Genomic DNA, 24,494 nt, shown 5'->3' with positions numbered 1-24,494 from the left:
AAAAAATTGAATTAGCGGAGAGCTGAAAATATCAACATCAAAATTTTCCTCATGCCGCTTTCAAACAATGTCAAACAATAAAGTAGATATAACTAACTTTATGAAAACCTAACTTCACATTTTCACAACAAATCAGTCCAATGCTTTAAAATAAAATTATTATTCCAAGCCTTAAATTAAAACTGCAAAAGTTATAGACTGCAGTTGAAAATATTTTGTATAATTTTAAACAATATTTGCTAAAAAATCTTTTTTGCTTGAAATTCACGGAGTAGAGGTGAGATCATCTAAAAATTTTATCTGGAAATTAATTCTCATCTTTAACGCAGATGACATTTACAATATATAGAGAATGATCTCTGGATCTCTGGATTTTAATTAAAAAAAAAATTAAAACACGAACTAAAATCATTTTTGAAAGTAAAGATCAATACAATAACGCTATGTTTGCAAAAAAAATCATTATAATAATGAAATTCCCACGCCTTACTGCAAAGTTGATCAAACTCCTTTCCCGCTGAACTTTAGCAAAATCTCCATTTATAAAACTTTCTTCTGAGACTGAAATGTATTATGCATTCCGCGGATGGATCTGAATTCGTTCTATGCACGTCCGCCTGACCGAGCGCAGAGAAAAATCCACAACACCGCAAGCTCGGCAGATAAATCTGCTGACCGCGCCAAAACTGAAATCCCAAGTCACGTAAAACTTTTGGGCATGTGCTGAATTTATTCCGAGCGAATTTCCTGCGAGCTTTGTGTGTTGAAGCCTTTTGAGAATGATGAAATTTCCTGCCTGCGACTCATTTTCGACGAAAAGAATGTAACGCTGTTGTTGGCGGACGAACTATTTGAATGAACACTTCTTGCTCGTCTCGGCGCGGTGCAAAACGCGTCGTGCATATTTAATCCGTTGTCTGCTCGCATAGCACCTAGCGACCCAATTAGAACGCAAAGATTTCCAGCAGGAGAGCGAGAATGGCGCGTTTGTTTTTTTATGAAACGTGCACGACAGAGTTCTCGGAATTTCCGTCAATATTGTCCCACTCTCGGGGACAAACTTTGATATTAAATATTCCTTGTTGAGATCAAAGGCTTGTGCGCACTTTGTTTGGAATTGCTGCTCGATTTAAATTACCGAATTCCTTTCGCCTCTTTGGTTCGCGAGTCAATATTGACTGCGTTTGGAATCGAGTTCACCCTTTTCAATTTTGCATGCTCGTCGATATACAAACACAACTTCAAAAGTCTGTCTCCTCAAATAGACTACAATCGAATTATATGATATCAATTTTGTCTCAAAGAAATATATTTCTCATTTTTCGTTGCAAGCAAGAAGTAAGTTTGTATTTTATTTATATTTTCATGGGCTACAAAATTAAAATAAAAATTAATTTGAAAATTTTAACGATTTTAAAACAATTAAAAATTTAAATTTTCAAATCTAATATTTAAATATTGAAGACTGGTAAACTTAATTTAAAATAGTTTCCCACCCTCTAGAAGGCCTACCTGTGATAAAATTTGTGATACGTGACAAGAGCAAAAACTTATTGTTAGTCAAGGAAGGCTCACTGCGGCGAATGAGGTCTATTTGATCTCATTGTCAGAAGTTAAAGCATATTCTTGATAGTGGTAGTGCCGTTTGGTCCAACAATTCCTTTTTTTTTAATAAATTTTTTTTCAACAATTGAATGTAAACAATGTAGACAAATATACAAAGAAAGTAATAATATTCATAATATATTATTTTTTAAATTTTTTTTATGATTTTTTTATTGCTATTTCTGGAGTATTCAGATTCTGAAAATTCCAGCAAAAAAAAGTGTGAAATGAAAATATATGATTTTTTGTTTGTTTCAAAACCGTTTCGTCTTTCTACAAATTTTTTCCTCTCAAGAGAGAAAAGAACCTTTGGAAGCCTCTTGGTTCGGTGTGTGTTTGTGCTTGTTTCGCCCTCAATTCAGGAAACTTAATTTGCAAGTGCGTGGCAAATGAGCGGCCCATTGTGTATCGCAGTGTGGCGGCGGAACTCCTAGCTTCCTTCATTCAATGCAAACTTTCCTTTTCACCGACGAACAATCTAATTATGCTAATAGCAGAAAAACTTGTTTACATTTCGCATTACGGGGGGCGAAAGTGCGAAGCCCTGGTCGACGGGCGCTGAATGAACAACAGCAGTTGTCGGTGCTCGGCGCAAATTGCGTTTGCTGCGTCGACATAAAAACTGCCACCACCGCTGAAGCTCAAGTTTCTAGTCCAAAAATTGGAAGGCAAACATGAGCGACAAAAAAAATGCAGGAAAAAATTTGCAATATATTAATTTATGAGACAATTTTATGGAAATAATGTTTATCAGTTTCTCTCTTTTGATAATTTTTAACCTGATTGACTAAATTTTTTTAATTTTTTTAAAATGATGCATGCTATCTTAAATTTATGCCAAAAATATTTGTTTCCTTTTGCTTCTGCCAAATTAAATAATTATTATTTGGAGAATAGAAGGAAAATTTAGGGTTGAACGTTAATAATGTTCCAAAACTACTCACTATGAGCCTGCGACTTGTTTCAAAAAAGTTCAAGCCACGTACCATCAGTTGCATACAATATTATTCGTAATAAAAGATACAACTTTTTAGCAGAGCTTGTATTATAAAAACAGAGTATAATTAGGCCATTGTTATTAAAAATTTTCCACATAAAAAGTCGGTGCTCTTGTCATAATTCAACTTTTTTCGCAATTCATTCACAACGCAGGCACAAAAAGTTTGCAACATATCTCATATTTTCCGTTTTTTCCGTACGGATACACAAAGAATGAATGTAAAACACGGCAGAAAGGGTTGGCTGCGCCCCCTCTCTCCTCTCCTCCCATTTATGTTGTTTGCAACTCTTCAAAGTTACACACAGCAAAATGTTACCCGCCATACTTTTCGCCGTCCCCGATCATTATTTCGCAACGGTGATGCACGGCTGGGGAGGGGCGCTTTGATGAAAAATTACGGCAGCGCCGACTCTCAGCTGCGCCGCGATATTAATTAAAACGCTCAGCCTCTTTGTCCTGCTCTCCAGAGAGAGACACGCGACAATACCCTGTCGAGCGCTAATTAAAAATAAGCAATTAGAGAACAAATTATCGCGCAAGTAATTGAAAATTGCTCTCCCACCGGAGAGCAAAAACAAAAGAATGGGAGAGCTTTCCTTTGTTTTCTGCTTTTTCCCGATATCGAGACTCATCCGACGGTCGTCGATTTATTCGCGAGCACCATTTGACCGAAGCCATTTCACCAATCACGCCACTCTTCTTGCCATTTGTAATTACTACCACTGCTCTGGGTTTTTTGTGTGCACCACTGCTCGGAGGGAAAATGCCGCAGAGCAGAAGTTGCTCGGCTGGAACGAGAATGAAAAGGATCAGAAAAAGGCTCTCGGCACGTGCATTTCGACGCGACTTAATGGATGATTAGAGTTGAATTTATGCTTGGCAAGCAGTCTCAAATGCGCCCAGCCGAGAAAAAAAGTTGAGAGAGCATGTTGTGTGTCTGCCTGGAAGCAAAAGGAGAAAATCATTGAAGATTTGTTTTGCATTTATTTTAAACAAAGTGCCAGACATAAAATATTTGTGATTAAAACTTGAATTTTACCAGCAGAACTTTATCTGAAGAGTTCATAAAGCATTAAATAAGTATAAAGACAACAAAATTAAATAACTAAAAAAAATAGCCATTTTATTATTCTTAATGTAAAAACGTTTCAAATTTTTGAAATGGATTTTTAATTTATTATATTTGTTGAAGGAAGGGCCCCCAAAATATAAAATATTTGTGTCACAGCTTATGAATACAAATGCTATAAAAAATTTCGTTGAGAGTTAAAAATTTTGGGAAAGGGGCATTTTTGGAGGAAAAAGGCAATGATTTTGCTTTACAACATGACAAACAGTAAAAGGTTCAATATTAAAGTGACCTTATCCGCCGCAGTGATCTTTCTTGTGGGGATAAAAAGACTTACTAGTGTAGAAATGAAATATTCAAAAAAATTACTTATTCAGGATTTAATTTTTTTGTAGCTGGAACTCATGTTCACAATTTTTTTGTTGACTGGCAATAAGTACTAAAAACGAAAAAGCATTGATGATATTTTTATGATTGATTTTTGAGAAAGTGAACACCACTTTCTTTTCCAATTTTCTTAGAGCACATTTTTGCAATCAAATTAGAGAAAATCGCCTCCCAGTGGAGAGGGGATGGAATTCGTGGCCTCTCTCCTATCTGTTTAGCAAGGGCGGCACGTCCCCATGCTATTTGAGCGAAACAACAGCATGTCGTGTAAATTCGGCAGTGAAATGAAGCTGCGCGTCGTCCCGTCGTCGATTATTTACTTTCGCAAATGTCTGTCGTACGTGCGTGACGCGAATTAGCAGCAAGAGCTGATGAAATTTCAGCCTCCTCGCCGACTCGCTCATTAAACCCAACTTTGTCGACTTATTGGTTCTGCACCAGTTAATCGTTTTGTAGACGTTGCGAATACGTGTCTACCAAAAACGTGTAATTGGGAGTGAGCGAGGCACAATCTCAATTCCATTTGATGGAATTAAAATTGAACTCCTGTAAATATAATTAGTAGCTCCACTGAAAACAAAAAACGATTTATATTTTATTAAAAATCAATTTTCATTTTCAAGTTGTTAAGAAGTTTAATTTATGAAATAATTAAGAAAAAAATTTAATAATATATAATTCTACGGAAATTTTCATAGAGCTAAATGTAATTTGAATTATTTTAATGCCGCACTGAAGATGGTGCGAAATTTCATACTTCGTAACAAATCGTTGGGGTGTAAAAGTGAACTTTTCACTTCTTTCACTTTCACATGTGGACCCTCTGGGCGAGCAAACACATCAAAGTCAGGTTTAGTCTAATTAGATGGTTGCCGGGGCGTTTTGGCAGCGGGCAAAGGGCTAGATTTTGCCCTTTGATAGTCAAATCCAAGCAATAAAAGTGGTGGCGGCACAAAGGCACCGTCCAAATGGAATTTTTCGAGGGCACCAGCTTTTCCAGTCAAAATAAATTGCAGGCATGCGTGTGTGAGCGAGAAGGAGTGAGTGACTGGCTGACGGAGTTTGAAGTGTGTGGAGTGCGGATGTCGAAAAGTATTTTGCGAAGGCTGAAAGCGCCGCCGCTCCTTTTCTGTTCCGGCAACAATTCCTTCGCCAAATATCGCAGTGGCCTTTCAATATTTGCCCTCCCTATTAAATTTGCCTTGCGAGATGATAAAAAAAAATCGCAATCTCTGTTCCACTCTGTTCTAATTCAATCAGACACGAGTCTCGGCGAATTCCCCGATGATGAAAAAAGCAGCCGGCGAATAAATCAGATCGCGAGATGAGAAATGAGAAAAAAAACCGCGACCTCTCGTCGGCAAGCCGCAGAATCTGATTTGCCGCTCGCTGATTGAATACATCTCCTCCCAGTATGAAAAATGACGACAGGGCGAAAGCTACTTTTTTACCTCGAGCGAGGTTGTTTTGCATTTCTCATGTCGAGCTGGCGGATTTGCATCTGAGAAATGGAAATCAGATTCCGCTTCTCGTGATGGGATCTCATTTTTTATTCATCTCCTCCTCCTTCCTCTTCTTCTTTAAGCAGATTGCAGCTAATTTTTTGGAGCTTTTCCTTTATGACATTCAATTTTTCGGCATGGGCAGCAACAAGTATACCGTTTGGCACAGAGGGTGTGTGGCGGGAATGCGAGCCAAATATTACACTCTCTCTGCGCGTCTTCTTGCGTTTCCATCTTTCACAGATGAGATCAATAAAGACGTGAGCCGCACACCTGCTGCTCCTCACTTGCTCACTTGCGCCTAATGACGAGCACTCGCAGCTTATTATTTGCCTTGCTATTTGTCTTTTCATCATGTTAGCGTAATGGCTTGTTTTCTCCCCTCCATTAATCAGGATTGTGCAAATCTTTGCTTTGTGATTTCTCTAACAAACACAGAAAATACCAATTCCCTAAGATAAAATTTTGGTTTAGCGAAGTACGGATTTTTATCCTGTCAATTTTATTATTTTCTTTTAAGAAAGAGAATTGAAATTTGATTGAAATTAAAAAATGAGAAATCGTGATCTAAAAAGATTAACTAATTATAAATTGAAAAGTTTCTAAATTCGTCGCCTCAAAATTATATTGAAAGCGTTTGAGAATTGATGGACCCTTGAAAATATAAAAAAAAAGCATAAAAACTTATGCAACCAGCACGAAAAATCGCCATGCTTTATCTATAATTGTAATGAACCAAAAATATCTAGATATTTTAAAAAGTATTCCTCTTTTTGAAAAGTAAATTTGAAAACGGCGAAAACAGTTTTAAAATTTTTTTTAAACAAGTGTTTTAAAAATGTTTATAACATTTTAAGAAATGACGGAAATAAGAAGAAAAAAATATTATGATAAAATGCTTCTTTTTTAATTACATGAACATCGATAATAATTTAATTTTCTGTTTAATATTAAAAATATAATACATGGTTATAAGGAATAATCATGCCCTTTACTAAGAAAGATTATCTAAGGATTTTATTTGGGCAGAAATTTCACTATGTTATGTCTTGATTGAAAACAGAATTACGTATCTCTGCAGGGAATGCTAGAAACAAAAGAAAAAGAACTTTCTTGCATTCTCGTTTTCCACTTAAAAGTTATCGCTCAGGAACTAGAGTGTTGAAATGGAGGGAAACACTTTACAAGCAGAAAGTCTTTAAAGGCAATTAACCGCTAACCGAAAGCCTCTGTGTGACAGTAACAAGATCAAGCGCCGCCATAACCACGCGGCTGAAACTCTTACGGAGATAAAATCTCGGCGGCTCTTTGTTCTTGCTGCGCTCTCGGAGAGATGAAGTAATGCGATATAAAATTTGAACTCTTGTTCTCCGCTTCAATTTATCATAAATTTGCTCAAAGCGGCTGATGAAGATGCCGGGGGCAGACCGAGAGCAAGATGCTGACGGCGCTGATTTGCAGTCGCCCGCAGCGAGCCGGCGAAAACGAGCGAAAGCGAATTCTTCACTCGACGGCCGTGCTGACAGCAGTTCGAGATAAAAAGTCACGACCACGCGCTCATTTGCCTGCAAAATTTTCATAAAATGAAAATCTCTAACTCCTCTAAAGTAGATTCAAACCATTTAAACGTCTCCAAGTTATCTTGAAATAAAATAATTTATATTAGGTATATTTAATTTTTTTAAAGATTATAAATATGCGACAATTGATGGAATTTAAATTTGGCCGTTCCTTTTAAGTATTTTAGAGTTCTTTTACTGTTTATGAAACAATCGCCACAATGTACTAAAAAATTAATGACAATTAATTTTGATCTTATTGTTTTTGACTATATTTTACTAAAAAAATATGTGGTTGTTTCCATAAGAGAATAAACGACCCACAAAAATTGACAATTTTTAAATTGGCATAAATTATTCAAAGAATTATTGAAAATAAAGGTATTTCAAATAATTACTTTTCACCAATTATTATTTGGAAATATAAATAAGATATTAATTTTTTAAGGATTAATTTAAATTGAAATAAAAAATGTTATTAATGCTTTAAATAATTATTTTCAGATTCTGTCATTGCAATTTCAAACGAAATTTGATAACGTGTGAATTAAAACCCCCTTCGAATTTCACGCTTGGGGTGTTAAGGCGGAAAACGTTCGCATCCGCTCTAAAATAATTCTCGCTTCCCATGTAGTAGAGAGAACTGAATGTGCGAATTTGTGTGTTCCAGGTCAGTACCCCCGGTAGAGAAATAACGAGAGTGAGAGAGTCAAGCGCGCCGCTTGTGTGCATCCATAATAATGAGACTTCGCCGACTTGGTCCTCGTCGACACAACACGCGGGGGTGAAAATAATTTGAATAAAAATTGAAATCGCTTCTGAGGTGCGCGGTTGAGAGCAGAGGTGAATTTATTTGCATGAATTTTTCATTTCTTCTTCGTCAGCACGGCTGCGAGGGCGATGATGCTGCGAAAATTTGAATATACTCGTTAGCAAGTAAAATGGCGCGGTCGCCCTGCAAATCGCAATCACCGCCCCGAAAATGGATTTGCGACACATACACACGTACACAATTAAATTACGTGCAAATGACCGACCCCACAGAGCAATGCAAATGTTTGCCGCTAGGCCAGTTTCGCCCATTCCCAAAAGTTGATTACAATCCTCGATTCTGGCGGAAAATGACAATTCCGCACGGAAAATTTCGCCCTCTGTGTTTCATTAAATTAAATTGGTGTTTCAACTCGGGCACTATAATTTAATTTTATACTGGTTTTCCAAAAGTTCTATTTGATATTAATTAGTTGTTTGACCCCATTTAATTTTGGAGCCACAAATTGTCACAAAATGACTGACTTTTGAGAAAAATATTCTCATTAAATTATTTAATTTCTTTAAGCGCGCGACTTTTGGAATTTTTCTACAAAATATCATTGAACTGAAAAAAGGAGGCGAAATTTTTTAAGCTATAAATTAAAATTTTAAATATTTTTTACTGTCCAATTAACTAATTAACTCGTTATTTGTTTTCAATATTCAAAATAAAATTACAAGGATTTGTTCTGAAAATTTTGAGGTACCTAAATTTTTAACTGATTCAATGTTCTGTCTTTTCAACAAAAAGACAAAAAAAAATTATTAAAAAAAAATTAGGTTTTATTTGTCTTATTGATATTGAAAGTTTTAGCAAAATTCTTGCGAGTGGTGGTAACTTTTCGTCCAACAATTCCTTTAAAAAATTTAACAATTGAAATAATTATAAACAATGTGGATAAAAAAAGCAATTATAATAATAAAAATTTATATACAAAAATCAGAGTTGAAAAGATTACTTTAGGTGGTCTGCAGTCAACTTGTATATATTTTTAACTCAGCCCACGTTTATCAATTTTTTACTTTTCTACGCTACAGCCACAAATTATAAAAAAAAAACTATGACGTAAAATAAGAGTAGGCCATTAAAAATGGCATCTCGTAGTGTTTTTTTCTCCTCATATAATCAAGAAAGTTTTCATTTAATAAACGGCCGAGCTTTTCAATTCTCGCTCGTGCAATGAAAAATGCCAACTTTTCCAACTTTGCCGCACTTCATAAGTTTAATTATCTCGAGTGATATATATTTTATGGAACAAGTCGGTACAAAAGCAGCATTTGTACTTGGTGCACGACCAAAGTGCTCGAAATTAATTGCTCTCGTGTGCAAATGCAGGAACAACCCAAGGCACAATTCTGCTCGTGTGCTTTCAATTAATATACTCGCCTTTCCAAAGACAATTAAAGGACTTTAGTAGTGAAAAAAATCTCTCCGAAAACATATCTTTTGAGTGAGGGATAAATTTATCAGAGGTGGAAAAGTCGGTTGATGTGTGGCGTGACGGTTTGGCCTTTTTGCGCAGAGCCAAAGCTTCTGGCTTATTGCCGTGATTGCCCTAAATGTAAAAATGCGCGCGCGAGAGACCGATTTGACGTGTGTGTTTGTATGTTGTGCGCTCCAAAACGGATAAATATACAAAGTAAATATTCCCGGCAATATCATAAATTTATCTCTGTGGACTGCTATAGCGGTGTGCATGATTTATGCTCATTTGAAACTGGCTGGTGTATTTATGGCTGTATTGCATTTGCGGCCGTCGCTGCCGAAATAAAACGCACACGTTCAAGTGCTCACATTTTGTCAACTGAAAAGCTTTTATGGTGCCGGGGCTGGATGGCGGATGATGGGTGTGAGACTGCGAGACGTTTTTGAGGAAAAAATTCAAACAACTTTTCATAATATTGCAACCGCTTTAAAGTTAAGTCTCCAAAGGATAAATAACTAAAATCTAGGTAGATCATGAAAATGAGCTAATTTGACTAAGAGAATCGTGAGGTTTGTTAGATTTTATAAATGAAATTTTTTATATTTTCTCTTTATGAATGTCATTTTTAATTTTTTCCATCAAACTCCAAATAAGACCATTCCAGTAAGTGCAATATGAGTTTCTTAGAGACACAAAATTAACCAATTAACACAAATAAATAAATTTAAGAAGAAAACTTTAACGTGTGAATATACACCATGTTTCCACAGAAAAAATTTTACATCTGTTTTTGCAGTTAAAAAGTTGTAAACCATTTTTTGAAAATCAATAAGTGGGCAAGAAAATATTTATTTTTGATTTTTTTTTTATAAATATTTAAATGTTATCCGTAAAGTTATTCATATCGAATGGAAAATATGTAACTGCTCAAAAAATTCGTTTACAATGCATGATTTATTTTGAAAACTGCCATCTTTTATTGCAAGTCGAGCACCAGCGCCTTCGCCATAAGCATTTATTGTCACTAGGGCACACAGAGCTGTGCGCGATATTCAAATACACATTCGCCATTGTTATTGACTCTGGGATGAAAATAAAAATATGAAGAGGTCTGGCCCGCGGTGCGCGGTGCTCTGGAAACGGCAATATTGCCTTGCACGCTGCTCCATACATAATGTACTCGCGACGTGTATGTATTTATGGCGCGAATGGTTGGATGGACGGGTAGATAAATACATGCCCCGCTGGCTGGCTGTGTATTTTATGAATGCGGCATATTGTTGCAGCTAAATGCGGCCGCCGATTGTCTGTTTGAACTGTCACCATGTCAAAAAGGTCTCTTTGCTCCGATAACATTCACCAGAATTCGCGGCGATCGATCGATCGTCGCCCTTTCTCTCTGCATTTTGCTCGTCACATTTTTTTTTTCATTCGTATTTCTTTTCGCCGACGTGCCAATTTTCGACCGAGTTATTTTCGCGCCGATCAAAACACGCGAAGTGACAAGCAAGAGAAATTCGCGACAAATAAAGAAAAATGTGCTTTTGAATAATGGGTGTGCCATATGGCGGTAGTAAAAGTAGTGGCAGTTTACGACTCAATTTTATGGGGTATTAGATTTAAATGAAGTGTCTGTCTGGGTCGCCGCCGAAGGGTCTTGCGACAAGGAGACTTTAGTTTTCTCCCAGCAGCAAAAGTGACACTTTGAAAGAGTTATTAAATAAACAGAAAGACTTCTTCGTACTCTGATATAAATTATATAGTGTTTGAAAAATATGACAGTGAAGAACACCAGTTTCATCGTTCAATTCTTTTTATGGCACTTTAATAGCAAATTTCCTTTTAATTTATTAAGAGCTTTGAATTTAATTTGATGAAGAGTAATGGTGCGGATTTTAAATTGTCAATATTAAATTAATAGTTCCGCTAAGAGGGCTTAAAATCGGTTTTTCTTTTTTTCTTAATCGTAATACAAATTTTTCACGACATTAATTGCTAAATTTTGTTACAAACCATTATTGAAAATTTCCGTATTTCTGCGTATTTCGTAATGTAACATTGATAATGAACAATGTGTACCAAGAACTGCAATCATTTGTTTTAATGTGGTTACAAATTTGTCCAGGGAGTTTTTTTTATTTTTTTCTCTCACAATTTAACAGTTCTTGATGATATTGAATAAATTAGCCTTTGTTAACTTAAAATTTAAATTGAAAATGAAATGTAATATTTAATTTAAGTTTTTTTGCGCAGTTAAGAAATTAGAAAATAAACCAAAAAATTGAGAGTAAATTAGATCTATTTGATTAGTTTTGAGATTTTTAAGAGCAAAACTGGTGCTGCTAAAAAAGACACAAAACAACAAACAAATCAGCAATATAAGTGATTCCCAAATTATAAATCAATTAGGCTAAAATATGTTCTGATTCAAACTGGTACATACTTTACTTTCCATCTTTAACAACCTTAAAAAAAAAGATAAAAATTCGCAAACATTAAAAAAGACCTTTTGCGAATTTTAGAAATATTTTTGAAATCGACACGAAATTGATCAGAATGGCTTAAAAAATGCACTCTGTTCTGGAATATCAGATGAATATCTCTATTCTTTATCCAGGTCAAGCCCCCCTGCATATTCAACAACTTTGCAGAGAGACCTGTTCACACCAGGCGAGCCTTTAAATTCACAAAGTCGGTGATTGGTTGACGCGCGAATCCATATTTAATTCTGATGCAAATTCTGGCTTGATAAAGGCGCATTTTTACAATGCAAATTTCCAGCTGGGGAAAAAGCGCGACGCAAATGCGATCCGGTGACAGTGATTTCGCTTCGAGGGCGCTGATTTATTTATGGGCCCGGCTTTGCATTGTGGTGGCGGCTGATAAAAAATTGCGGCCCCAAAGTATTTGCGCGTTGACATTTGATCAAAACGTGCCGGCATTCGCCGATCAAGACAAAGAAAGAAAGAAAGGCCTTCTTGTCTATCCCTTTTCCAGGGCGTATTTATGGCGTGTCTTCGCCCAGCACGTGCTCCGGATCAGAATACAAAATAATACGCCCTGCCGAGCACGAGAAGAGAGAGACCTTTCGCCTCTCCGGTTTCTTTCCCGGCCCACGCCTTTTTATATCTGAGCGCGCGCGTCCGACGGACGAGAGCTGATGCAATTTGAGCGGCCAATTAATTGAAGCTCCAAACGTGCGTGTCCCGTGAAACGTGAGCGTCCTGAAACTGTACCTGGACCAACAATAAGATGCGCCCACGTGCAATATTATCCGCCACAAATAATTTTTTATTTGTCAACTGATAATAATTTAAAAAATGTATTTATTGAAACCAATGTTGCGAGAACTACAAAATACAATCCGAAATCACTGATTTTTTCCCGTCCGACTTAATTTACTCTATGAATGTAATTTTGTTCCTTTTTATTGGAACACCTTTGTAAAAAATAATTATTAATTAAATGATGATTATTCTTTTTTTATTTAAAATTTTTTTAAAGTAAAAAAAATTATTTAAAACGAAGGCGATTTCAAAATTTTAATATCATATTAAAAACTCTAAAAAATTTAAATTTCTTTGCGCAAAAAATTAAAGTAATATAAAAAGTCAATAAAATTATATGTGTTTCATGTAAACTAAAATAGACTGACAACATTCGCAAAGACTTACATCCAGAATTTATTTTGGAGTAAATTTAAAAACACTTCTTTCCAATAAACAGTCTATAAATTCTCATATTTCCAGCAGATTGAGATTTTGAAGCTTGATTCTATTTCTTTGAGGCTCGTCTGTGAGTTGCGTCTCTATCCAGCACAATACTAAACTCACAAACCTCCTACAGAGCAATCAGAGAGCGAAAGCCGCTCGTTGTCATTATCATACGCGAACAGCCGCTTATTGGATGCAAATGCTATTGCTACGCCTATCTGCATTGAGATTTGTTTGCGTAGAGCTTTTCCATTGACGTGAATTGCGCTTTAATTCCCGTCGACTCGAGCCGAGTGACAGTTGGATATTGCCGGCAGTTATTTACGATTTGAGTCATCTCCCTTTGCAAAGGCGTTTGTGTCTCTAGGGGATGGAATACTACATGCCTTGTTTGCACTTCGCCCTTCTACAAATTCCCAGACAACTCTCGTTTTTTCTTCTTTCAAATAAGCTGGAAATTCGTATACATTTATAATTTATGTATTCTTTATTAGATTTCATTTTTCTTTTTTAAATGGAGGACGAAAATTGACAAAATATAAAAATAATTTGGAGGTAGACAATTAAAAATTACCAAATTATTATTTCCAAACTTACAAATTAACTACAATTTTAAAATTAATTTCAATTTGGCCTACAATATAGAATGTAAGTGAATTTTAATATGAACCTTAAACAACAAAATTCAAAGAAATAAATTTTTTAAATGCAATGGAACTATTTTATTTATAAAATTCCCAATTTAAAAATAATACTTATCTGAAAAAGATGTATTTTCCTTTTTCCCAATCCAATTAAGGCTGAAAGTAATCAGTGATCTGCTTATTTCTCGAAATAAAATTCCATTTGCCTTGTCAATAATTTTGATTTGTTATAAATCAAGCTTTAAACTGTAACAAACGCAATCTCAATTCTTATCAACCGCAATACCTAAGAATAAAGTAAAAAGATATGAGCGAGGAAGTTCCGCTCTTTAAACTTGGTTGTATTGCGTAGGTTCTGTGCTTCTAGAAGAGGTCTGTCTCTTTTGCCCACAATATGGAAACCGGATTCTTAGTTTTCTGGATCGCTTTGGAAATTTTGTTAGCAAATTTCTCGCTTTCCTCTGACTCTGGAGCTCGATGTAAGAATGTTTTATTTTAATTTTCAAGACTGAATTCATTTTCTTAATGTAGACTGCAATGGAAAAAACTCTTTTAACCAAGACATCAAATTCGAGGAAGAGTTGAGAGATTTATATGAGCCGGGTGAAAATCTGAATTGTTCTTGCAAATCCAAGCCAGGAGAAAAGGCTTTATTGACGTGCAATGATGATGGAAAATGGTACCCATCAGAACCATTGAAAAAGGGGAATCAAATCGGATTTTTTGACTGCTGTAAGTTTGCAATTCATGAAGTTAACCGAAGTTTAATTAAAAATTTGCTAGTGTCCTGCGAGCGAGTCAACTGCATTACAGATTTCATTATCTTTTCACACTGCACCGTTATTAGCAACATCAGCAATAATGTGAAAACGGAGTGCAAGTGCAAAAATGATAGAGAAAAAGTAAGGATGGAATGCTTATTGTTAGTAAAAGAAAATGAAACGATACTGAAACAAATTGATACTGATAAATGCGGTAATGCGTTGATTTGAAAACGACTAAAAAATTATCTTATGCACTTCTTATTATACCTTATTGTTAGATGCGAGAAATCAAACATTTCTGAAGCCTTTAACAACAACAACAATCAAAGCTCCGATTGCGATCACCGAAGCACGTAATCCACAATTTTATTATTCATGTATTTACTTTTCCAACATGCTGCCATCAATTTATTAAACTGTTTAAACAGTGTTAAATTTATATTGAAAATAAGATTAATGATGTGTAGCGATTTTCAATAATTTCTGGAAAAAATTTAAGTTAATCTGACTAAATTTAATATTATAAAATTTTTAGCTGGTCAGAATGGAACGTTGAACGATGATCACAAAGAAGAGGGTTTGTTTTTATCAATCATAATAGCTGGTGTAAGCGCAACTATATTATTGGTCACACTTGTCATCACTCTAATCATCTGCTTTGTGCGCGCACGAAATGTCCAGGAAAATGCCAATTTTACTATTGATAATATGAATGTTGCAAAAAATCCAGTCAAATTTTAATGCATTTACTTTATTTTGTGAAAAATGAAATAAAATAATTATTTCTACAAAACCAGATTAGTTTACCAAACATAATGCGATGGCATTTCATGCACAAACAAATGTCGCTACTATTTATAGTTCTTAAAATCATCCACCTGTGTAAGTGTGTAGTTGGCGTTTTATTTCTTTAATTTTTAGCTTTATCGACATTAGCCTTCATCAATAATTTTAAAATAGTTAAAACTACCAAGCTATCAAATAATTTTATATTATAAGTGAGCTGATATTACTATGGGAAAAGATTAAACTTGTTTGCAAACAAATTAAGAAACATCAAATTAGCAAAATGTACCATTCTCCCATAAATTGGTTTGAAAAATTATATTGATAATAGTTCTTTCTCAATTGTGACTTGGTTTGTCTAAAAATTTGTCAACAATGGCGGACGCCGAGCTTAAAATTGTGAGCGTCAATACCAAGGTTTTAATTCCTCGTCGGCTGAAATCCCAGACTCCGCGTGATAATTGAGGGATTTCCTGCTCAGGGGTGCTTGAGTGAAAATCCTTGGGGGGCTGCGGGTGGAGAGGCGGCGTTAATGTGCGACGCACTAAGGGCTCTCCAGGGCCCCTGGCAAAAATGAAGACCGCAAATAAATGCAGTAAAAAGTGTATTATCGCGATGAATAAATTTCTGCCGTCTGTCAGATGATTCCGAGAGCACGTGACTATTTTTTTTTGCAACTTGATCGAGACTGTCGCATCATAATTTCAAATCTCAATTGAAACTTGAGATCAGAGAGAGAAAAGGAGATGCATTTTTTCGTCGTCTCTTGCCTTGCCGATTTATTTGACAAGTTGATTTGGTGCTGCTTACAAAAGCGCCTTTAAAGAAATAAGGTGAATCAAAAGGGAAGATCTAATAGAAGGTAAATGAGAAAGTGAACTTGCTATTTTCAATTCGTGTTAAAGAAATCGTATTTTCTTTTAATAAATTGATGGTTTTAGTCAGTTTTAATTAGAAGATGCACTCATTGTGAAAGTTGATCAGAGAAAATAAATAATTATCTTTCAAATAAAAACTTGGTTTTCTATAGCAAAGAAAAAAATCTTACTTTCCATTTTTAAATATTAAAAATATTTTATGCAAACAAACCTAATACTTTGCTCTAGGCTTTAGAAATAATATCTTTTAAAAAATTGTAAAGGTCGTCAAGAATATTCATAATTATCAATATTTTGCACTTAGCCTTGCTATTTTTTTTTAATCCTAAAAACAGTTTTCATCAACCCACGTTATGGATTTAAATTTATTAAAAATAACAATTTTCCATTATTTTCATAAATTATAATATTTGCGTCACACCGTCGTTGAAAACTTGGATACATGAATTAAAGAGGTCACTTCTAGCTCTACCAATTGCAAACCAGTAGTTCCAAATAGGGGGGTCATATAATAATAAAGAAATAAGCGAGCTGGCAATTAATTTAGCCGTGCGCGCGTCTATTGTGCTCCAAAATAGCGAGGCAGAAATTGCTGGCAAATTATCTTAAGAGCCCTCTCGGTTGTAAGTACAAATTACGGCGCATGAATTACGCCCGAGACATGCGAACTTGACGAGGTGCTCCACATTCCAACTCGCGCAAGCACTTTTAAACATACGTGTAGTCGAATTCTATTCGTCCGTGGCACACACCAAGAGCAATTGGAATTTTTTCCACATTATTTCAAGACATTGCGTGACAACGAAGGGCGCGGAAAACGGAAAAGTGCTGCGGGACACGCTTAAAAATTGATAGCCGCCCTCACTGAATTCGTTATGAGGCGCCGGATGTGCTTTAAAGGGGGCGGAAAATTTGGCAAATTTTTCCATTAATCTGCCACGACTTGTCAGACCTGAATTTTGCTCGCGTGCTGCAATCAAATTATTTTTCTCTCGAAAGTGCAACTAAAATTTCTGAATGTGAATCGGTAAATAAAATTCGTTATTGCCGGTTGCAAATATAGCAAATAAAAATTGTACTGTGTGACGAGCATACCTTATTATTGAGATCACCTGCTCATTCTAGACCAGTGTTTTTTTTTTTCATATTTGCTCAAACCCAACATATTTTTATTTATTTTGAAAATCGTGTATTTTTTAATCTGCCTTGTTTGTTGATTAACTCGAGCGGAATAGCGATAAATGGCTTTGCACGCGGCTCAAAATTTGGATTTGATTATTTGCTTATCGCAGCAACCGCTGGGTTTTTTCCCAAGCTATTTTAAATATAAGCACAAACAACATTACTTTCCTTTTCTAAGTTGCTAGGAAATCTAAAATGATATCCTTTTTAACAGAAAATGTTAGTGCTAAAATTGGTAGCTTAATTTTACTTCATAAATTGTAAACATTCTTTAAAATGTAATAAAATTCAATCTTTTTCTCAAATGTTTTTAGTAATAACCTTTAAACATTATGTATCATGAATATTGATTTAATCAGATATTGCCTTATAATTAATATAATAAATTTGCACCTTAAAATAACTTTTTAAAAATGTGAAAATAAAAACTAAAAAACTGACTTTTCACTAATGATACTCATTTTTGCGGCCTTCTCGGCGTTGAATGATTTTTGTGTTAAATTTAATTAATAATTAGAAATAAATATATTTAATATTTGATGACAGAAAAGTACTTAAAAAAATAATGCAATAGTAGTTAAAAAAATCAATGGTTATATTTGTGGTTAATTTGGGAAATTGTGGTACAATTTCAAAATCGCACTGATTTTGGTTTGGGTTTAAATATAATAATATGTATTTTTTTTCGCACAAAATGGGTAGAATGACCGGATGAGTAGGTCGTCAGCCTAGGCTGGAGATTAGGGCTGCAAGTGTGATGGATGAAAATAACAGTGGGCCAGCCAGAGGCTAAGCTGGCTGCGATTTAATCAAGACCGTCGTTGGGAATTTCGCGCCTGACTGCCAGTTGACGCGCCCGTCAGCACTCTATGCTTGGTGTGCAATAATAAACATTTCTTTCTCTGCGCGAACGTTGACATTTCACATCAAAAGCCATTCTGTCGGACAGAGACCGCAACGCTACGAGCGCCGGGATTCCCACAAAACGAGCAGCCCTAAGCCACCCACCCTCGCTTTGCCGAAAATCCGCAAAAATCCCTCGGAAGAAAAAATTTTCAAAATTCTTATTGCCGTGCTCTTTAAAGGCTTACTTTGGAATTTAAAGCATTCCTAAAATGAGAAACAAGTCATCAAATGTTATTTCGTTAAGGTGCCTTCTTTAGTTCTAAATGCTTTCAGTGACGCTCAAGTTTATCCAATTCATGTACATAAAAGAATTGATTTTTGCTTAAAATTTAACTATATTCACATATTATTCAAGATTCTTTGTCATTTTTCGCTTACAATCTTTCTTGGAATTGTCAATATATTATTTGAAAATAAAAAAAATAAATATAAAAAATGAATAAAATATTTGAAATATAATAAGACATTCAATAAATCTAATTATAAATTCAAATTGAGACTAAAATTAAAACATTTACAAAGTTTATTTATTTTATTTTAAATTTTTTAGCAAAAAGACAAGCTAAACACAAAATGCATTAAGAGTTTCACCAACTTTTCACCTATTTTGAGTTTTTTTCTTCAATGCGAAAAATGCTTATATAGACGCTTATTTTGCTTAAAACCAATTTTTTTTTTGAAATAAAAAAATTATAAAATTAAAAAATAAAAATTATTTCAGAACATACTTGAGAAGATTTGCACTCAGCATTTCAGTTCGCGTCTTCTGTTCATAATAAATATGCGAATCTCCACTTGGAGTCGGTGCGTGCCACCTCAACTGCACGTTTTGCAAGTGCGGGTGATTTTGAAAAGATGCCATTCTGCATAAAAAAGCGCGAGCTCACATATATATATAATTATGACATCTTAACAAAACGAGCGAGGGTGGCATCGTTGTTGTGCAGCCGGCCGTGAGCAGGGTCGGAGACACAATGCAATCCGAGGCACTCGACGCGCTGCAGCCCACTTGACGTGCGTGCACCTATTGTGTTTTGCCGTTCGACAATGAATTGGCATCAAAGCTGTCGTGCGGAAAGGGGTGCAAATCCGCGCGCTCTCCACACAGGAAAAGAGTGCTCGAATTTCAAAAAATGCAAAAATTCGCCAACTTTTGTTTCTGGAAAGTAGGAGTGGAAAATATAGAGAGAGTCGAAAGTGTTCTTACCAAACCTCTGACTGGGGAATTAAGGAAATAGGGGGTTGTAGAGAGAAAGCGCGTAGAAAGCATCAAGTTCTAAAAGAAAAGAAATTACAAATATTTTAACACAATATTTATATTAGATTAAAAAAAAAAATTATGATGTGCTTATTTCCAGAATTCCAAATTTTATAGCTATTATTAAATAAATTTTTACTTCTCTTAATAGAAATGTCCTATTTCTTCCTCTAAGAATCAGCGAAAACGTTAATTGAATTTTAAAGAAATTCTCTGAAGCAAAAGTTTTCTATTTAATCATTATTTATTTCATTTCAATATTAAATTTCTGAAATGAGGAAAAAAGTTTAATTTGAAATCAGTAAAATGAAATGAGTCAGAGCAAAGGAAACGTTTGAAGTGGTTTAAGAAGTACACAGGAAAATAAATTTGATTATTTTTTATCTTTTTTCTTTGTCAATGTTTTATATAGAAGGAAGTAACTGTAAAAATTTCTTATTTATTCATAAAAATAAACGGTTTGGAAAATAAAATCCACAATTTCAAATACAATAATCAATTTTAAACATTCAATTTTTTTCACCATAATTGGTATTTATTTATTTAAGTCAAAACGTTTTCAAATCATCACGGATCCAAACGCTTAAAAAAAGTTAAAAAAACCTTACCATTAGTTTTGTTGTGAGATTTGTGGTCCACCGCAGGAAGGAAACCTGCTCGAGTGAGTCCAATGACCTTCTGCTGCACATTTCAGCATGTAGAACCGCTTGTTGCTTTTGCACCTGCAAAACGCCTCTTCACCTCGGAGAACACCCCCGTTCGTTTTGCATTCATAAAACCTGTCCGAGGGCAGGAAACAATCCGCATATTGACAGGAAACTACAAAATAAAAAATAAATTTAAAGAAACTTAATAAATAAATTAATAATTTAGAGATTTTTTTCATGCTATCGACGATTCAAACGTTTTTTGCATTTTTACCCTGTATCTTTAAAATAAACATGATAAAAAAATAAAAGAATAAGAAAACGTTTCAATCTTAATCAGGGCCTCATTTATAGAATTGTGAGAGGCTTTAACTCCATTTTAATTTGAACTGCGACACTTCTTAAAATTCATGTTCAGTAAAAAATCACCAAGGAAAAAACTTTTCTTCCAAAACTCTGAATTTTTAACTCACGGCAGTCGAAATTTGTTTCTCGGTTGGGCATCGCGTACCACTTTCCGTCTTGGTTGCAGAAAAACGTGTTGGTCACGTCCCTGGAGCATCGACGGGCACAGGAGCAGCGGGCGACGCTGCCCGGTTGGTGCCACGGGCGACTCATTACGTGTCCGCAGTCCAGGCTGTTTTCGGCCGCCAAAGTATGCAAATTGCATTCTGCACCAAGGGATGAAGGGTTAGCTAAGCTCGATAAAGACCAAAACGCCCTCACTTCTGTAGCCGGAGACGCTCGTGACGAGAACAAACAAAGCGAAAAATAAAAAACTGGATCGAAACATTCTCTCGGCTGTGAGTTAATTTAGCCTTGGAAGCGAAAGGAAAAAAGTGCGACGGGCGTTTGCTCGGAATTGTGGGTTTTCTAGAGGAGCAGACGTCCGTCTGTTTTTCTCCTGAATTTATCAAGATTTAAAGCCAGCTGCTGGCCTCATTAATTAGCCGCAAAACTCTTCCTGGTTCTCTCTCGCACGGAACAACAAATGCTCAGATCTTCAACAGAGATTTGCGCACTTCACGCGCGATTTTTCTCCCATTTAATGTTGATTTGTGTCTACTTGAAACAGATATTTTCCATCATAAGGATGCTCAGATTTTAAGTTATACATTTTAATTACCTAAATTTGCAGAGAATTTAAAGAGAAGATTTATGAACTTGTTTCTGTTGCTAAATAGTACTAATAATACAAATTGATGGTCATAAAAATTATATAAATTGTAAGTACAAAATAAAAATAAGTATAAAAACGGTCTAGATAATTAAATTAAATCTTAAGGGAAAAGTACAAAAATAGGTAATTATGATAAATAAAATAAAAATATAACTAGAAAAGGTACAAAGATAATTTTCACTATTCTTTGAATGAATAACTAGACAAAGTTTTGATGGCTTTTTCTCAGAAAAAATGAGCGAATATTATTATTTCGTGATGTAAATTACTAATAGTTTATTTTTTTTGTAATTTAAAGTAGATGAAACCTTCTACAAAATGTTTTTCAAATCCTTCAAATTTTAATGGAATACAACAAAACATACTCAATTTGATTCAAATATGATGCAAAAAGCATCATTTTCTAATTTTTAACTCATCCGAACGGAATAATTTCAGTCATTTGGACCCTGTTTATAACTCAATAATATTTTCTAAACGGCTTGTTCAAACATTTTGAAAATTTGTATTCGGATGCAAAATGACAAGGCGCATCTAATGGCTATCTTGGATTTTTTGTCAGGTTGCCTATTTTCAAGGGGCATAAAACTTTATATTTTGACCTTTGGCCAGGGTCAATGACCTTTGACCTAGAAACTTGCTGACCATTGAGAAAAGATACCTTGGTTCATTAACTCAAACTTCCTTTCAAGGAAATAAAAAAATCTTCACCCAAATTAATTTGGCAGCAGTTTTTATAAACCCTTATGTTTCTCCGGCGGCCATGTTGGATTTTGAAAAATATGAAAAAATTTAATTACTTGAGAATTATACGAACAAAATTATGAACTCTCATGATATTTGATTATAGAAATCAATAAATTCTAAGCGCTCTAAAATTGGATTGATTTTCTCCGAAACGAGATAAATGCAAAAAACCACGTTTTTTAACATTCAATTAAACTTTTCTCAAAAATTTACGCGGTGACCCACAATTTTCTGGTGCCAAATCTGTAGCAGGGTTATCAAGGAACATGTCGGTGGGTCACACACCTTTGCCAAAGTTAGTTTCGTTTACTTAAAATGGGATTGAATGATTTTCATAAAAAATTGTCCATAAGCGAACCATGTTAAATTCAAACGCGTTTTTCTCAAAAATTTTTGGGGTGACCCCAAATTTTCTGGTTATCAAAATGATCCTTATGGCCTAAACAATCAGTTTCTGTGGAGGATATTGCTGCCCTAAGGTGGTACCATCCTCTTTAATATAAAAATAAAATGAGCTAAAAGCTAGGATGTCAGTTGAAGTGGTTAAAACTTAGAAAAATAACTAGTTAAGGAGTAGAATACTATTTTATTAGAAAAAATCCACGAATTCATGACGGCGTGTGCGTCAGTTGAAGATCTTTAAACAATTGCAAGCGGAAGTTGTGGAATTTATCTCAACGAAAAAAATGAGGGTTGCAAGAAGCCTTTGTGTTCTCCACCCTCGTCCTCATTAATTTCCACGGCGTGATTTTGTTGTTTCTCCTCCTCTCGTCCCGCTCACCACCATCCTCTTCATTTTGCACTTCAAAGAAAAAAACCGCATTTGCATTAATTTCGCCCGCAAGTCGGCGCAGAAGGGGACGCAAAAATTATTATTGCGTCGGACGATAATTTATTTTTGCGGCCGACTGGAAACGTATGGTGCAGTTGGTTTGAGCCCGGGAGAGCTTCTTGCAGATGGGATTTGAATACCAAAAAGGCCCTTTCGCCTGCATGACTGCCAGCAACTCATTCTTCTTGGTGCCGCCGCCGCCGACGAACTAAATTATTTTCCCGGAGTGCGTGTCGTTCTCCGGAAAAAGGAAAAAGAAGCTAGTCTAGAGCTTTTATCAGAGGCTCTCAATTCAAAAACGTGTCAAAGGGTGGCGGCAGCAAGGAAGTCGGAATAGGCAAATGCGGCTCTCTATTAAAATGCGAAAGGCTGAAGAAGAATATAATACGCATTTAAATGAAAAACCAAATTATGGTAAATTTTGAGATTCTATTCAAGATGTCAAACTGTCAGCCCATCTGTTAAAATTAGACTTCAATTAAACACAAATTAAAAAAAAAAAATCATGGAAGTGATGAGATCGGGCTTTCTCCTCGTTGTAAAATTATTAATAATTGTTTTTATTAAAAAAAAAAACGGCTCTGAGATCCTATTTCATGAGCAAGAATACACAAAATCAGAATACACAAAATTGAAAAATAAAACACAACTCCAACAAAAAAATTTGAAAATCTTAAATCCGCTTAAATGTAATAAATTCAAGAAATAACCTATTCCATGAGCAAACGAGCCGCTCGCTGACAAATGCAAGAATGACCTCACAGACCGTGACCAAAACTGGTAGAGCCTTTTTTTTTGTGAATAAAATATTTTAAAACGAGGATAAAGCCCGATATTTGCATTTCCATGATCATCTCCTTTTGGGTGTCAATTTTTCAAACAAATTTTGATAATGTATTTAATATTTAATTTCACAATTATTACTCTAGTTTAATTTATTTTCATAAAAACACTATGGTCTTGTAATATTAAATTTTAACTCAAACAAGTGGCTTATTTTAAATATAATTTTCTTAATTCCAATTGTTTTGTTATCATGGTCCGGCTTAAATTTCGCATAGTCGGAAAAATCAATTTGCAAATCCAATTATTTGAGTCCGACTCGAAGCTTGACGTGATTGAAACGGACAGCAGTCGGATCCAATTTCAGGGCCGCTAACGAGTAAATCAATCCCGAATTAACCCCTGCAGCAATCGAACCCAAAACGCGGAATCGGCCTCTGATTTTTTCTGCTGCGCGGGTTGCCTAATCACCGGTCGTTAGCGATCGAATGAATTGCATCGGCGTTTGACGAGCTGGCCGGCGGGGGACTCGTCATTATGTATTGCACGGCACGTGCCGCAAGGTCGAAATAATTGCGTGTAATCGATACGCACGTGACGTCACTGCAGGATGAATGTTGGTCATCAATCACGGCCCGCCCGGCGCAATTAGCCCTCGCGCAAATCTGGCCCGAGGGTCACAGCTGCAGCCCAAAGCGTTACACGGCCACTTGTTCGACACACCCGAAACTTTTATCGGACTTCAGATTATTCCGCCGGTCTATACTTCTCCTCCCTCGCTCTGATTAATTGTGTCTGTGCACGGCCACGAA

The 24,494-nt window shown here is 35.4% G+C and overlaps 3 protein-coding genes across 8 annotated transcripts in view; 2 read left to right on the top strand and 1 right to left on the bottom strand.

The window, feature by feature from the left end:
- The window catches only part of LOC132197012 (cell adhesion molecule Dscam2), a 120,258-nt gene that overhangs the window by 40,515 nt on the left and 55,249 nt on the right, over nucleotides 1-24,494 (top strand). The gene's annotated exons all lie outside the window — the stretch shown is intronic.
- LOC132197352 (uncharacterized) lies at nucleotides 14,044-15,586 on the top strand. Of its 3 annotated transcripts, none has more exons than XR_009441847.1 (5): nucleotides 14,044-14,198; nucleotides 14,251-14,451; nucleotides 14,503-14,621; nucleotides 14,762-14,836; nucleotides 15,019-15,586. XR_009441847.1 is itself a non-coding variant. In XM_059620599.1 (5 exons), the coding sequence occupies exons 1-5, from the start codon at nucleotides 14,114-14,116 to the stop codon at nucleotides 15,037-15,039; spliced, it is 570 nt and encodes a 189-aa protein (XP_059476582.1). In that variant the 5' UTR covers nucleotides 14,044-14,113; the 3' UTR covers nucleotides 15,040-15,582. The 3 variants fall into 3 exon arrangements, 2 of the variants coding, with proteins under 2 accessions (XP_059476582.1, XP_059476581.1); XM_059620599.1 differs by having other exon boundaries at nucleotides 14,503-14,694; nucleotides 14,762-14,832; nucleotides 15,019-15,582; XM_059620598.1 differs by having other exon boundaries at nucleotides 14,503-14,694; nucleotides 15,019-15,573.
- On the bottom strand, nucleotides 17,888-21,033 carry LOC132197246 (uncharacterized). 2 transcript variants are annotated; one of them, XR_009441834.1, is made up of 4 exons: nucleotides 20,867-21,033; nucleotides 20,614-20,811; nucleotides 20,102-20,312; nucleotides 17,888-19,511 (listed from the first exon to the last, which is right to left on the bottom strand). XR_009441834.1 is itself a non-coding variant. In XM_059620398.1 (3 exons), exons 1-3 carry the CDS (start codon nucleotides 20,931-20,933, stop codon nucleotides 20,104-20,106), a joined length of 474 nt encoding a protein of 157 aa, XP_059476381.1. In that variant the 5' UTR covers nucleotides 20,934-21,033; the 3' UTR covers nucleotides 19,888-20,103. The 2 variants fall into 2 exon arrangements, 1 of the variants encoding a protein (XP_059476381.1); XM_059620398.1 differs by lacking the exon at nucleotides 17,888-19,511 and having other exon boundaries at nucleotides 19,888-20,312.

The sequence above is a fragment of the Neocloeon triangulifer genome, unplaced genomic scaffold, assembly GCF_031216515.1.
Source record: "Neocloeon triangulifer isolate White Clay Creek 2 clone unplaced genomic scaffold, ASM3121651v1 ptg000012l, whole genome shotgun sequence".
In the NCBI taxonomy this organism is placed as follows: domain Eukaryota; kingdom Metazoa; phylum Arthropoda; class Insecta; order Ephemeroptera; family Baetidae; genus Neocloeon; species Neocloeon triangulifer.
Note: the sequence above shows the minus strand (reverse complement) of the source record. Positions and strands in the feature narration are given on the sequence as shown.

Excerpts from the sequence above, each read along its gene's own strand:
- LOC132197246 (XM_059620398.1), bottom strand. The coding sequence starts at position 20,933 with ATGTTTCGATCCAGTTTTTTATTTTTCGCTTTGTTTGTTCTCGTCACG. Across the intron at positions 20,812-20,866 it reads GAGCGTCTCCGGCTACAGAA|AATGCAATTTGCATACTTTG; the intron begins GTGAGGGCGTTT and ends CCCTTGGTGCAG. Across the intron at positions 20,313-20,613 it reads AGAAACAAATTTCGACTGCC|TTTCCTGTCAATATGCGGAT; the intron begins GTGAGTTAAAAA and ends TTTATTTTGTAG.
- LOC132197352 (XM_059620598.1), top strand. The coding sequence starts at position 14,114 with ATGGAAACCGGATTCTTAGTTTTCTGGATCGCTTTGGAAATTTTGTTA. Across the intron at positions 14,452-14,502 it reads AATCGGATTTTTTGACTGCT|TGTCCTGCGAGCGAGTCAAC; the intron begins GTAAGTTTGCAA and ends AAAATTTGCTAG. Across the intron at positions 14,837-15,018 it reads GATTGCGATCACCGAAGCAC|CTGGTCAGAATGGAACGTTG; the intron begins GTAATCCACAAT and ends TAAAATTTTTAG.